General features: G+C 34.5%; 1 protein-coding gene across 1 annotated transcript; it reads left to right on the top strand.

The window, feature by feature from the left end:
• The first annotated feature begins 11,040 nt into the window (after positions 1–11,040).
• On the top strand, positions 11,041–12,222 carry LOC130945995 (uncharacterized). Its single transcript, XM_057874676.1, has 3 exons — positions 11,041–11,431; positions 11,513–11,733; positions 11,821–12,222. The coding sequence occupies exons 1-3, from the start codon at positions 11,041–11,043 to the stop codon at positions 12,220–12,222; spliced, it is 1,014 nt and encodes a 337-aa protein (XP_057730659.1).
• The last annotated feature ends 3,985 nt before the right edge of the window (positions 12,223–16,207 follow it).

Here is a 16,207-nt window from a genome sequence, read left to right as displayed (position 1 = left end):
TTTTTGGCTAATACCCTTTTGGTTCCCTAGTATTGCTCATTAATTATATCTACAGTATATATTTATACAAAAGTGTAAATCATAATGTTATCAAAATGAAAATACTATTTTTCTTACCTAAATATTATTAAAAATTTATTTAAACACGACATTTGTTGTTGATGACTTTGGATTGGCATTTTCGTCCAAATTATAATCTTGAGGCCACTGCAATTCTTAACTCTTGACAAAACAACGTAAATTTGTCCATAGATAAACACTAATTTTGGCAAGTAAAACTTTATATCTGATAATGATTGGCCCTTACTCTTATTGATGGCTATTGCAAAGTACACTATTAATAAAAATTGTCTCTGTTAGAACTTATTAAATGAAAATCCTGAATTTGAAAGGATCAAGTTCATTCTTGGAATAATGTACATTTTATCACTAATATTTTTATTGGTCACTATCGTTGCTCTAATTACGTTGTTGTCAAATTCATTAACTATTAATCTTGTTCTATTACATAATCTTAAAGTCTGATCTATGTTTTATAATAGTATTACAGCGACTTCTGACTTCAAAATTAACTTGTGGTTGAATAGTCCTGGTCTATATAAGATAAGTATCACACGTACATATAGACAAAAATAATCAAGTTATTAACCAAAGACAACAATGCTTATTAAGGGAAATAAAATATGAGAAATACTACGAAGTGAAAAACGTTGCTTTCATCATACTAAGTATTAACAAATATATATGTACTAACACCAACAGTATAACTGTCGCTAGTATACAAAGCGTAAAAGCAAAACGGGCCACTTGCAATTACCAATTATAGAGAAAAACGAATTAGAAAATAATTTAATTAGTTTGGTCTTAGAATAGCATCATTAGCTTCAGAGGCATTAGGAATTTTGAGCGATTTTTTCTACGTGGAAATAATTATGACAACGACGTTGAATAATTCTTGTAGTGTAAGCTTTTACATTTGGGAATGGTGAAGTTGGAAGAAAAAGGGTCGTTTAGTGGATAAGTGAATAGTGATAGATCAACCATTAGAGTTAGAAATTAAACCTTATAGCATGTGTTTCAACTAAGCTTATGATTGCATGCAGCTTAATCAATCTAATTGGTCCTTTTTACTTGACCATCATTAAAACCTAACATTGATGTTAGTTATTATTATTATTGTTATTATTATGAGAAAAAGAAAGTGCTCAGCCTTTTCTCCCTCTAGTCATGCCCAAATGATTTCCACCCCCATCTAAATATTTTTATCAAGTTTGGCTGAAAGTTATCTTTCTTGGTTAGGACATAAAGTTGTCTTAACTTTTTCTTTGTCAAAAGACGCACCAACTACTTTAGGGTATTAAGATACTCTATATTTATAGATTATAAGGGAAAATTACATATTTACATTCATGAGATTTAGTGAAACTACTGTTTATTTAAAAAGTTAGTGCATATTTTCTTAAAAAAAAAAAAGTCAAGTTTTGATTAATTCTAGAAATAGTTCATCAGTTGTAAATTTAGTAATTAAATATGATATTTAAAAATTAAAAGGAGTGTGTTTGGCATCCATGGTAATTTTGTTGAATAAAAGAGGTAGTGAAAAACAGGTGTACAATTTTATTATTGGTTAGGAGGGACAATATAAAATTTTCTCATTTTAAATTTATAGATGGCACTATATTATTTTGCTTTTAAAAGAGGAGACTATTCAAGATTATAAAAGACTGCTTCGGTATTTTGAAACAACTATATTATGTATAAATAAAAAATCAACCATCAATTAGCTATTACGTATAGAAATTAAAAAGGTATTTGACACCTCATATCTAAAAAAATTTATTAATGGGAGGCAAAATATACATAATATGACAATATATAATATTTATTATTTATTCCCTAATAAAAATGTCGTAGATTTTATCAACCAAAACAACAAACAGTTCATTTCCAAGACCTTGGATCATAGCTTTTGTTTTTTCACTTATACTAGCTTTTACAACGTTATTCTAAATTTAGGCTGTCACTAATTTAAGATTTTCATAAAAAAATTTTGAAAGCACGACCAATCTCTTTATTATATTGTATAAGAAAATTTAGAGATTCTGTTTTTTTATTAACTGAATCATCCGATTCATTATTACTACGAAAGGCCAATTCTTGTCACAAGAGAAATCTAATGTAATTGTTGTCGTCGAGTAAATTTGATAATTCCTTCTAATTTGCGCGGATTGCTTTCCAATAGCATCACTAATGTGTTGCTTCGACTTTATAAGTGCTTCACATGCTTTCCAAACTTGATTATGAGCACTATCATGACTTTCAATGAGTTTGTAGTCTCCTTTGTTTTTCAATTTGAAAAACTATTAGTTACAAAAGCATCACTGATGATCGGATTTTCTGTCGGTAAAGAAATTCACAAATATAATCGCGTTGTAAGTATAGCTTCTAAACTAACAGAAAATCCTTTCGTACAAACGTTTGGTTATCACAAGTAACAAAACCCAATAAAAATAATTAACCGAAGTATTCAAACCTTGGGTCGTCTTCTCAAGAAATTGCAGGGAGGTGTGTTTTATTATTGGTTATGAAAAATAGTATTTTTGGGTTTTGGAAATGTTTGAACAAGAGAAATAAATTAATAATAATAAAATCTCTTAGCAAGGTATGAGAACTGGAAATCCTATCCTAGTTATCCTTATCAGGTGTGATGAGAATTGGATTTTGCTCCCACTTGGTCAACCTCTAACTATGAAGGTATGTTAAGTGAATAAATCGATTTGATCCTCAAGTCCTAGTCAATTCCTATAGAAAGACTAGCTTTGGAGATATTCAAATTAATCAGCAACTCCCAATTTTAACCACTGCTTTATTTTGACAACTCAAGCATTACCAATTACTCAACCAAAGCCAAGAAGAGAAAATATAATTTAAAACATCAATTGAGAATAATTAATAAAAGAAGTAATAAGTCTGAAATATCTCAAATTGAATTAATAAAGATATCAAATATAACATGGAAATTCATAAATTAAATTGGGAAAACAAAAGGAACATTGAACCTGAAAATTGAGAAGAAGAAATCCTAAATCCTTTAAGAGGAATCCAAATCCTAAAACCTAAGAGAGAAGAGAGAGCCTCTCTCTCTAAAACTACATTTAAATTATGAAAAGTGAAATATGAGTGTTGTATCAATTGTTCAATTATGAATGGATGCATTCTCCCACTTTATAGCCTATAATATATGTTTTCTGGTCAAGAACTGGGTCAAAAACAGCCCAGAATTTGCTGGTTATGAAATCAAACACGCTGATTTTCGTCACTGCAATGCCTCCGCGTGGAGCACGCGTTCGCGTCACCTAGCTGTATGGTCACTCTGGCAAATTATATATCAAATCGAAGCCCCAGACGTTAGCTTTCCAACGCAACTGAAACCGCCTCATTTGAACATCTGTAGCTCAAGTTATGACCGGTTGAGTGCGAAGAGGTCAGGCTGGACAGCTTAGCAACTTCTTCAACTTCTTGTATTTCTTCCACTTTTGCATGCTTCCTTTCCATCCTCTGAGCCATTCCTACCCTGTAATCTCTGAAAACACTTAACACACATATCAAGGCATCGAATGGTAATAAGATAAGATTAAACATATCAAAATTAAGACCAAAGAAGCATATTTTCAATCATAGCATAAAATCAGGAAGGAAAACGTAAACTCATGCAATGCATGAATAAGTGTATGAAAGATTGATAAAATCCACTCAATTGAGCACAAGATAAACCATAAAATAGTGGTTTATCAATCTTCCCACACTTAAATATTAGTATGTCTTCATGCTAAGCTTAAGAGAGCTAAAAAGAGTGAAGGAGAATGGTAAAATGTATGAGATGCAATCCTATCTATATGAATGCAATTAAATGTGAAATGCTTCTACCTACTTGGTTAAAAGTAAATAAGTTCTCCAAGACAAATATGAATCAAATTCCACTAATTCAAATTACACAATAAAAGATAAGTAAACTTGTAAGAAGATAGCTCATAAAAGCAGAGAAGATAGAATCAAGCATTGAACCTTTACTGGTAGTGTATATCACTCTAGTCTCTCAAGTGTATAGGGTAATTCACTCTACTCTTCTCTAATCATATTTTCTAAACTTTGTTCTTCATCCGACCAATCAACAAATATTTAGTATATCAATGCAAACATCATGAGGTCTTTTCAAGGTTGTAATGAGGCTAAGGTAAAGGTGAGGATATATGTATGGCCAAGTGAGCTATAAATTGAATCTTTGAGTAACCTAAGCTATCACAGAAACATACATACATTCTAAATAACTTCTAAAATCATGCCTAGCTACCCATAATTCCCACTTTTGTATCACATACTCATGTACCAAATTTTTTATATTTCTTTACTTTTATCTCATGTGCATTGATCTTTCTATTAAAGCTTAACATTGGGGTATTTTTGTCCCCTTATTTATTTACTTATTTATTGAATATTTTTAGATTTTTATTTATTTATTTTTTTTGGAATAGAAAAATAAACATAACTTATCAATGCACATGGATTTTTCATTACTTTTCTATTTTGTTTTTTTTCATGAGTAGGTTCCCAAATTTCCAATATTCAAATAAATTAGAAACATGATACGTTCCCTCATTAACCTATGTTCCCATAGTTTCTCCACCCTTAGTTGATACACAATCTCTATCTTAAGCTAACCAAAGATTCAATTGGGATATTTAATTTTTTTTTTTTTTTTGCTTAAGGCTAGTGATGTAGTTATAAAACAGAAGGGGATTAAAAAGCTCAAAGTGGCTAACAAGGGTGATATAAAAGGGTAGACTTATTTGGGATAAGTGAGCAAAAACAAGTAATGGTCTCAATCATATGCAAGCATGTAAATACACTAAATAGTGGACATATAGAATGGAACAAAATAAAGATTACAATCATAGAGAAGAAAATACACAAGAATAAAATATTCATGGTTAAATAATGTAACCATGTAATTAGGCTCAAAATCTCACAGGTTGTGTGTTCTAGCTTTTAACTATATTCCAGATACAACTTCCAAACAAGTTTAACAAAAATATTTCAATTTAAATTAGTGAAATACTATAAAAATTTTTTGAAAAAGAAAATATTACTTCAACCAAGTAGTAACTAAATGCATAAAATCAAATAAACATGCAATCAAATATGCAAATACAATAATGAACAAACAAAGAAAATAGAATATTGGTGTTGAAAAGAAGGTAACTAACCCCTGGAAGTCGGTATCGACCTCCCTACACTTAAAGATTGCACCGTCCTCGGTACATGCTAAGATGTACAAGTGGATGGGTGGCTCCGCAACTAGTGCTCTTTTAATTTTGTTCCTTTCCTTACCGTGGTTTGGAAGTAGCTTTCTCTTTACCTTTCTTGGTGGCCATCCTGAAAAAGAAAAAAGAAAGTAACTTTTAAAGCTAAGGGTTAGAGCAAGGAAGAGGATAGTATAGGTGATAATCAATGCACGATAAAGAGGGATGTTGTTAACACATGGTCATGACTTCATGTGAAAAGTTCATCAATGGGAATATAGCAAGTGCATGTAATGGCAAGTATATGCAAGATGTTTATTGGCATGCTGGCAAAGGCATGAGTAGCATAGATCAAGCATTAAATACCCAATTTGATTATCGAGTCTTTTAAACTAACAATCTGTTTGTATTGACAATTATATGTTAATCAATAAAATATAAAAGGGGTTTTGTGAAAAACAGGCATTAAAGTAGTAGGATAACATAAAAGTAGTGCATGATGCTATACGGGCTTTTTCACAAATACATAGCATGCATGGGAAATAAGTTATTGAAAGTATTAAATTGAACATGCAAGCAACCCTATAAAAAGTAATATATAATTGTCAAACAATTCCTTAATAATCTACAAGCAAAATATAGAAAATAATGACCCAAATAAATTTCTAACACCAATGAAAATAATGCAATGAATAAAAGTATGTAAATAAATTAAATGAAATAGAATGGAAGTGAAGAGGGATGAGAAGTTAAAGAGATGAAGAAGAAGAAAGTAAGAAAAGGAAGAAGAAAGAAGAAAAGATAGAAAGAAATTAGGATGATAAAAGAAAAGATAAGATAATTGGCGCTGATCTGGATAAATTGTGCGTCGCATGTGACGCGGACGCGTGGTGCACGCGATCGCATGGTGTGATAATTATCAGGTGACGCGGACGCGTGGGTCACGCGATCGCATGACCTGATTTGTGCTATTGACGCGAGTGCAGCCTTGCGTTCGTGCAACTCTCTGTTTTAAATGCATTTTGTCAAAAATCTGGGTGACGCGATCGCGTGAATGGCCATATTTTGAAAATGATGCGGATGCGTGGGGCACGCGTTCGCGTGGTAAGGCTTGTGCTTCTAGCCCCATTCCAGCCTAACATTTTGCCATACACCTGTTTACGTCGATTTTACAGGGCCACGCGTTCGCGTGGGTGACGCGGACGCGTGGGGAGGCTATTTCGCTAATGACGCGATCGCGTCATCCACGTGGTCGCGTGGATTAATTTGTGCCAAAGGCATGCCTCCAGCCACACTTTCGCGTGACTCTCTGTTTCTTTTCTTCTCATGTCGAAGGCACCTACGATGCGGACGCGTCATCAACGCTGTCGCGTAGCGTGCTCTCTTTTTTTATTGCAGTATGCAGAATGCAATGCTATTATGAATGTTATGCACGATTCCAGGTTTAATCAAAACTCAAAAATAAACAAAACAGACTAGAATTAAAACTGAAAAAGGGACGATCATACCATGGTGGGTTGTCTCCCACCTAGCACTTTTGGTTAAAGTCCTTAAGTTGGACATTTGGTGAGCTCCTTGTCATGGTGGCTTGTGCTTGATCTCATCCTGAAACTGCCACCAACGCTTGGACTTCCAATAAGTTTCAACATCTCCAAATAAATTCACCAAGCATTGATGAAGTTCTCCACAATCTTTGAGCTCCCAAAGTTGATCCTCATATATTCCTGGATCCCAAATCTTATTTTTGCACCCGTCTTCAAGTTGATCATCATGATTCCAGCTGGGTGGCAAGCAATTTGAATTCTCACTGAAGCGGCCAAACAACATCCTAGACCCATTCAATTGAGCTCTGCACCAACACTTGTACTCCAGTGCGGAATGCAGAACCTTAATGAACCTTGCCTGACAACTCCAACCACTAACCATCTTCCTCTTACTCTTAATGCCACAAAGAGCTCTAAGTTGACCATCCGTTTCCAATAACCTATATTCAAGTGGGAAAGTAAAGGATAAGGATAGGAATTTTACCCACTTAAATGTTGTGTTGGACAGTGATGGCCTTGGGAGAGGTGATAACAATACTGTTTATCACCATGTTTCAGTAATACTAAAATTTTGTGTGAAACATGGTGATAACAATACTGTTTATTTCAAGCTCAGATTTCTTTTAGACGTCCAAATGAGACAGTAATTAGGGCAAAGAATTCGGGGAGTATTAGTGTTGAGACAATATCAGCTGCAACCAGTGGCACAGTATCTAAGTTGTTCAAATTCATTCCAACACGAGAGTTGAACCAGTCTTTCAAGAAATGATGCTTCTAAGAATTAGTGTGAAAGTTGTTGTCTTATAGTTATGTTACCACCTTTTGTTATGTTGGAGGAAGAAGACGTTATGTTATTTAGAATGGTTTCGTTTAGTTTGTGTTGAAGAAAATAAACCTTCTTTTAGCTTGATTTGGTTTGTGTTGCTATTGAAGCCAAATATTTGTATGGTTAACATGTTTGGATTCTCAGGTTTATCTTACCATTTTGATAAATGAACAGACCAATGTCAATGTGTTTTTAAGGTTTGCGTTGAAGTAAATATAGTTTCTTTTAACATCATGAATTATAGGTCAAATAAGTCCCCTAAAATACTATTATAAGCCAAATAGGTCCCCCACATGAAAACGGCGCCGTTTGTATTCTCTGTTTAAGTGGGGACGAATTTGTCCTCTCCGAAATGACGTCGTTTTGCCCCTGGTTCTAATACGACGTCGTTTTGTCCAGCGTGGATGGAGATCAAAATGTCCTAAAGGTGACATGTCACAGTTAACCTGACACGTCACCACTTTAACCGTATCAAACGGTGTTGGAGACGTATCTGGGGGATATCTGAGAACCTCAAAGGCAAAATCTTAGTTAAATTTTGTGGAGAACAAAACTGTCGGATGGTAAATTTCTTGGACCTATTTGGGGTATTACTCAAAATAATTTCTAAAAGCTGTTGAGTCACAATGATTAATATCAATACAACTTTTGAAATTAGACACCTATAAGTAGCTAGTTTCATCTTGCTTAGATTAGTTGCTGAAAATGTGCATTAGTATTAAACAATAAAGTAGACATGACATATATATAATAGTCCAAATTAAACAAGAAGTAATATGAAAATGGCACGCGCAGCTTAAGAAGGCGATGAAGTAGTACTAGATTTACATGAAAAGGGAGTAAACAAATATATATATAGCAATAGCTAGGGCCTAGGGTCAGCATTCAGCAAACTCACTTAAACTACGGCGCATTCCCGACTCCGTATTCACTATTTCTGTCTCTTTCTTTCTGCACTCAACCATGCATTTCTGCTAAATAGCAATACTAATTATTATTCATTCAATATACATGGATTACATATTCTATTATGTTATTCCCAAATGCATGCATGCACTGCTCTATCTGCTATAACATAATATAAGAATAATACTAATACTAACCTCCACAACCATATATATCATCAGCAGCAATATAATTCCTTTTATACAAAACAGAACCAATCTAATTCCTTATATAATATTCCTTTTATTTAAAACAGAACTAATATATATAGAGAGACAGTTTCAAGTGTAGTATTGTGGCGCAAGTGTCCCACTATAATTTAAATTTTTTTTAAGTAGTATATGATAATAATATTTATTTGTCTCTATTAGATTATTAAATTTGACCTCACAATTTTTTACTCAATTTTTGGTACTTAACCGTCAATTTAAAAATTTTATATTAGATATTCGTTAGAATGATCAATTCTCATATTTAAACAAAATTAGTGTTATTTCTTAGCAATCAATTTAAAAAAGTATTATTTATCTTCTTTTGAAATTAGCTTTAATTTTTGTAAAGCAATTGTATTAATTGAAATAATTTTTTTAACTATGAATATCAATAAGAGTCTGTTTCTAATTGTATTGTAAAGTAAATTTCTAAATAATTGTTTAATAATACATATAGAAGGAAAGAAATTTTAATGATAGTGTTAAGAAAAAATTATTTAATTTTTAAAAAAAATATAAAACCTAAAACAATAGAATTCTAAATTATATATTATTATTTAAATTACTATTTTAGTATTTTAATTGGTATATTATATATTTTGAAGGCTAATCGTATTTTACAATAATAAAATATAATCATAACAATAATCATGATACATGTACATAAAAAATAACGTGTTTAGATCCTCTAAAGTTTGAATTTCATTTTAGAGAATAAAGTGTGATCTCTCACCATTTATTCCATAGGTGGGACCAAAAATAAATATAAAAGAAAAACTATTCAAGGGTAAAAGATCACACTTTACTCTCTAAAGTGAAATTCAAATTTTAGAGGATCCAAATCCGAATGTGACCGGGCACTTTAACTCCCCGGATTCCCCCATAGGCATGCATATAAATATGAATATTGAATATTATTGAGCTTGGAGTTTAACTCCATGGAATATTATTGAGCTTGGGGATGCGCGCACAGAGGGACTGTCCAATGATTAACTACCAGGACTTGTCGAGTTGGCTGTATAACCGACAGATGAGACTCATCAGCCATAGGACAGGCATACATCATATGCATTTGTTTTGGTTTGCTTAGCTGTTTAATTCTGCTTATCCGCTACTTGTTCTACTTGTTGTAAATGCTTCTCTATCTGTGTTTTTCATGCTTGAACTGTATGTGTATGTTTTCTGAGAAATCCCTCTTGACGAAGGTGTGAGGGGAGAGGGTTGTTCCACCAGTGATTCGGAGGATTGGAGGCGATAGAAAGTGAAGTATTAAGTTAAAGTTACATTCAGAACTAGAATACGTTAGATAACTTACCTAATTTTTGGTTTAGTTTATTTTATTTAAGGATGATTTTGAGTGTCGGAGTTCTAGGAATGCCTCTGACTTTCCCGAGATCTTTTATATTAACTATGTGAGCACTTTTACCATACTGAGAATCTCCGGTTCTCATCCCATACTATGTTGTTGTTTTTCAGATGCAGGTTGAGAGACACCTCGTTGAGCGTTTGGGTATCCTCCTTACGAGCGAAGAACTATCTTTTGGACCATCATATTTTATTTTAGGCTATGTATATATGTTTATAGAATCTCCGCATGTATATTTTGTGTTTTGTCCCTCCTAGAGGTCGACTTGGAGATACAGGGGTTTATTTTGTGGTTTGAGTTTTATTTTGGGTTGTATATATACATAATTATATACTCTGGCCGGCCTTAGCTTCGCAGGTCGAGTCTGGAGCTTGCTATCTGAGTTTTGGAACTCTGATATGTATATATGTTTTTCAGTTATCTTTCGATATTACCTGTCCATTTTACGAATATCCATGCGAGTGTGTCACGATTTTCTGTTTATTGATTTGTTTAGCTTGTTCCTCAAGGCTCCTAGATATGATTTCACCCAACTATATCTATGTACATATCATTTTCTTTTAGAGGTCGTAATACCTTGCCACCTCTGCTTTACGACTTAAGCGTAAGGCTCTGTGTGGTAGGGTGTTACATTATGGTATCAGAGCAGTTCGTTCCTATAGAGCCTGAGGGATGAACTGATTATGCTTCTGGGCATACTCTGGGTGTGTGTATGTGCTATTAGGATATCTGATTGATATATGTGGCATAAATGTTCATGAGCATGCATTTGGAACTTGAAGCATTAGACTTGCGATATTGAGACTGATCAACTTAATATCACTTGTTTGGTGTGTGAAGGGACCAGATGTCGACTCACGGATGCGGTCGCGGGCGAGGTAGAGGTAGGATAGGCACCGTTACTCCTGGCCCGGCAGGGAATGATCCAGTAAACTTCATGGCTACCCTGGAAAATATGGCTGCGGCTATGCAGGCGACAGCCGAGGCACTGGGTAATCAGATAAACCAGGGTAATTACAGAAACAATAATGATGAGGACGGTCCCATGACACTTGCTATATTTCTGAAAGTTCACCCTCTGACCTTCAGGGGAACCTCAAATCCCACTGATGCAGACAATTGGATTCAGGCTATGGAACGGGCACTGCAGGCTCAGCAAGTTCCTGAGGAGCAATGGGTTGAGTTTGGAACTTATCAGTTGCAGGGTGAGGCTCAGTATTGGTGGCAGGGGACACAACGTATCCTGCAGCCAGATGGCGCTGTGATTCCTTGACAGGTTTTCCGAACAGAGTTCTATAAGAAATACTTTCCTAATTCAGTCAGAAATGCCAAGGAACTTGAACTGATGCAGTTAAAGCAGGGACAGATGACTGTTACTAAGTATACTAGCAGGTTTGAGGAGTTATGTTGCTTTTCTCGTATCTGTCAAGGTGCGCCTGAAGATTTTGCTGAGTGGAAATGTATTAAGTATGAGGGAGGTCTTCGAAGTGATATTCTGAGCTTCGTTGCACCAATGGAGATCAGAGTGTTTTCGGAACTGGTAAACAAAAGTAGAGTTGCTGAAGATTGTCTGAGAAAGGCGACATCAGATAAGAGTGATCAGCGAAATTTTATTAGGTGAGATTAGGGAAGGAACTTCACCCCTAGAGGACAATATTTTAAGCGAGGCGGTTACACCCCACAACCACATTTGGGTCAGAATAACTTCCAGAGATTCAGTAATAATAACAGCCAGGGAAGAGGCAAAGGAAAGCAAGCTCAAACCCCACCAAATGATTTAACTTGTAGGAGGTGTGGAAAGTACCACCCGAATACTCCGTGCAGGGCTGGTTTAGGTGTATGCTTTTACTGTGGTGAAGCTGGGCATTTGTCTTGGAATTGTCCAGAAAAGAAGAAGAATCAAGAAGCTGGAAAGGCACAACATCAGGGACGCGTGTTCACTATGACAGCGGATGGTGCTGGAAGCGCAGATACTCCGATTAGAGGTAATCACGAACTGATAATCGAAATTTCCGACTGCCTTGCATAGTAAATAACACGTAGCATTCATTGTAGTACATTACCGAGTTGTGAGCCTTGTGATTTTCAACTGAGCGATCGACTAAAGACCTCCGAATGGTGAGACAAAACGATAGTGGTCAGCCTAGAAAAGTGACTAAATTCTTGGAGGATAACAATAAGAGTGGCACAGTAGTAGTGCGTCGAACTATTATGAGTATACAACTTAAGTTATACATATGGGACTGGAAATGTTGAGAGTTGTGCAGGACAATTACCTGAACCCAGAGATGGTAAGTTATGAGGAAGAGACATGACATAGATTGAACCCATAATTGATAATCTGTTAGGTGTCAAGAGAAAGAGTAAGTTGTGATAGATTTAGTGTCAGAGGCTGAACCAGTTTCGATAGTATTACGTATAATGACACTATTAGAATCAGCAGAACTTGAGAGCTAGATGAAGCAAGTATAAGAAGAGATAAACTCGTCGTTCTAATACCAACCTGTCTTATAACCTTTCTGCATCGAGTTTATCTTGTACCTTCCGTTTTGCGTAGACTTTTAAGCCATAAGAATATTATGGATTTACAAACAAAGCATGTCAAATTTTTCTGTTTTTCTTTGACATGTTTAAGAAGGGAAGTTACGTTAGTATGAATCTTTTCTATTTTATATCAATTTTCGAGGGCAAAAATTTTTGTAAGGTGGGTAGAATGTAGTGACCCTCAGTTTTAAAAATATAAATATAAATAAGTTATAATTTATTTCATAAATTAGAGTTTTTTTTTTACTTTTAGAAATTATTTTTATTATCAGTAATGAACTAATTTTATAATAATTTAAATTTAATTAAATTCATATTATTATTATTATTATTATTATTATTATTATTATCATTATTATTATTATTATTATTAACATTGTATATAATTATAGTAAGTATTAAATTGCATTATAAGTTTATATATATTATATTCATTGCATTACTATTATTATGTTTATTATTATTATTATTATTACATGATCATCATTACTATTTCTAGTATGATCGTTACTATTACTAATTATGAAGCATGAAAATCAAAGGCGGTTTACATTTTTCATTAAGTTAGATATATATTATCATTATCATTGTGCATATATATATATATATATATATATAAAATAATAAAAAAAAAAGCCTAAGGCAACTTAACAGCTTACTAATTAAGCATGCATATATATGTATATGATGAGCATATGCGGGAGAGAAAAAAAAAAGAAAAAGAAAACGGGAGAGAGAAGAACGTAACAAACCGTAAATTCCACAAAACTTCCGGCTTCGATTTCTTGTAATCCGTAACTCTAATAAAAAATCTAATTTGGTGAAAGTATTCGTAACCTCCTCCTCTACACGTTGGCACCATTTTTGATTAGTGAAAGTTGACAATGACGTAGCTCCTCTTTTCTTTGGATTTGGCCAACGGGAGTTTTAGGAGGCAAAGACGATTCTGGACGTTTTCTTCTTCGATAGCTCGGTCAGAAAGCTTCTCCAGAGCTTTAAATATTTTGATTCCGTACGAAGGTATGATTTTGGTTTCTCGTAGTTAATATTTAATGTCACGTGAAAACTTAGGCTAGAAGACCTTAAGATATGAATGAAATGAATGAATAATTGATGGATTGTGTATATGGTATAAAATGTGAGGTTTAGCTGTTGTCAATAATTTGCTGTTGAAGTTGGTCGATTTGAAAAAAGATTTAATATTGGTTTTTGTTTGATTATGAAATAATTTGTTACTGGAAATGATTTGAGTGACTGAGAGGTGTTTGGTTTGATAGTTGGGACCCTTGAAGGGTGGCAGAAATTTGAGTCTTAGAGGAGATATTGCCAAAGTTTTTTTAATAATTGGAGTTTTGATTTGAGGTAATATTTTTAAAAGGGAAAGAGATTATTATGTGGCTTGTGTATTTGAGACTATTTGTTGACCCTCTGTCGCAAGATGTGACCGGACACTTTAACTCCCCGGATTCCCCCATGGGCATGCATATAAATATGAATATTGAATATTATTGAGCTTGGAGTTTAACTCCATGGAATACTATACTATTGAGCTTGGAGTGTGACTCCATGGAATATTATATTTGAGCTTGGAGTTTGACTCCATGGAATATTATTGAGCTTGGGGATGCGCGCACAGAGGGACTGTCCAATGATTAACTACCAGGACTTGTCGGGTTGGCTGTATAACCGACAGATGAGACTCATCAGCCATAGGACAGGCATACATTATATGCATTTGTTTGTTTGCTTGAGTGTGCATTGTTTTGGTTTGCTTAGCTGTTTAATTCTGCTTATCCGCTACTTGTTCTACTTGCTGTAAATGCTTCTCTATCTGTATTTTCCTTGCTTGAACTGTATGTGTATGTTTTATGAGAAACCCCTCTTAACGAAGGTGTGAGGGGAGAGGGTTGTTCCACCAGTGATTTGGAGGATTGGAGGCGACAGAAAGTGAAGTATTAAGTTACAGTTACATTCAGAACTAGAATACGTTAGATAACTTACCTAACTTTTGGTTTAGTTTATTTTATTTAAGGATGATTTTGAGTGTCGGAGTTCTAGGAATGCCTCTGACTTTCCCGAGACCTTTTATATTAACTATGTGGGCACTTTTACCATACTGAGAACCTCCGGTTCTCATCCCATACTATGTTGTTATTTTTCAGATGCAGGTCGAGAGACACCTCGTTGAGCGTTTAGGTATCCTCCTTACGAGCGAAGAACTATCTTTTGGACTGTCATATTTTGTTTTAGGTTATGTATATATGTTTATAGAATCTCCGCATGTATATTTTGTGTTTTGTCCTTCCTAGAGGTCGACTTGGAGATACAGGGGTTTATTTTGTGGTTTGAGTTTTATTTTGGGTTGTATATATACATAATTATATACTCTGGCCGGCCTTAGCTTCGCAGGTCGAGTCTGGAGCTTGCTATATGAGTTTTGGAACTCTGATATGTATATATGTTTTTCAGTTATCTTTCGATTTTACCTGTCCATTTTACGAATATCCATGCGAGTATGTCACGATTTTTTGTTTATCGATTTGTTTAGCTTGTTCCTCAAGGCTCCTAGATATGATTTCACCCAACTATATCTATGTACATATCATTTTCTTTTAGAGGTCGTAATACCTTGCCACCTCTGCTTTACGACTTAAGCGTAAGGCTCTGTGTGGTAGGGTGTTACACCAACTTGGAAACTCTGTTTTTTGCAGCAGCAACAGCTGATTTGCAAACATAAGAGCTCTCCTGGATCGTATTCTTTAATTTTCAACTTCAAGCAAAACAGGGAAAGGACAGGATTAGCGCTAGGGCTAGGGATAATGAAATCAGAACAGAATCACAATGGACGGGTTAGGGTTAGGGATGAGAAGGAGGTGGAGGCCTACTTGAACTAACGGCGACGAGAAGAGACGATGACAAACCTCCGGCAAGGAGAGAAGAAGCAGAGACGAGAGCGGCGGAGGGAGCTCGTAAGACAAGAGCAAATTGAAGGACTTGATCCATTGCAAGGAAAATCAAAATACCATCAACCAGGACAAAATCAATTGAAAAGTTCAATAAATAAATACACAATGATATGAACTATGTACCTTCCCATTGTGATGATCCACTAGCAATCCAATAAATAAATAGTATACTATGCACATTCTCTTCATGTCTTAGCTTTCCCTTCAACTTATCAACCTCTCAAGTTTGAAAACATTAATTTACTCTATGTACTGAAAATTTATTTCACTAATTAATTATCACATACATCTTGTATCAAAGCCATTTTCCTTTCTCGATTCGATCGACGCCCATTTTTCTTGCTTTGCTCCCTCTACTTTCCATCTTGTCCTGTTTTGCACATTCAGAGATAGAATCTTTGAAAAGCAGCAAAAAAAGAGAACTAGCTAGAGTCTCTGATATGTTTCTTATGACAAGTAAAAGAACCAAGCTTCCAGATTCGGATAATATTCAAAAGAGGAAGA

Source organism: Arachis stenosperma, chromosome 8 (assembly GCF_014773155.1).
Source record: "Arachis stenosperma cultivar V10309 chromosome 8, arast.V10309.gnm1.PFL2, whole genome shotgun sequence".
NCBI classification, from domain to species: domain Eukaryota; kingdom Viridiplantae; phylum Streptophyta; class Magnoliopsida; order Fabales; family Fabaceae; genus Arachis; species Arachis stenosperma.
Note: the sequence above shows the minus strand (reverse complement) of the source record. Positions and strands in the feature narration are given on the sequence as shown.

What these genes read in the sequence shown, in the direction of transcription:
- LOC130945995 (XM_057874676.1), top strand. Translation starts at nt 11,041, where the DNA reads ATGTCGACTCACGGATGCGGTCGCGGGCGAGGTAGAGGTAGGATAGGC. An exon ending in TTGGTGGCAGGGGACACAAC is followed by an intron (nt 11,432 to 11,512) that starts GTATCCTGCAGC and finishes TTCCTAATTCAG; the next exon opens with TCAGAAATGCCAAGGAACTT. An exon ending in TCAGAGTGTTTTCGGAACTG is followed by an intron (nt 11,734 to 11,820) that starts GTAAACAAAAGT and finishes AGGTGAGATTAG; the next exon opens with GGAAGGAACTTCACCCCTAG.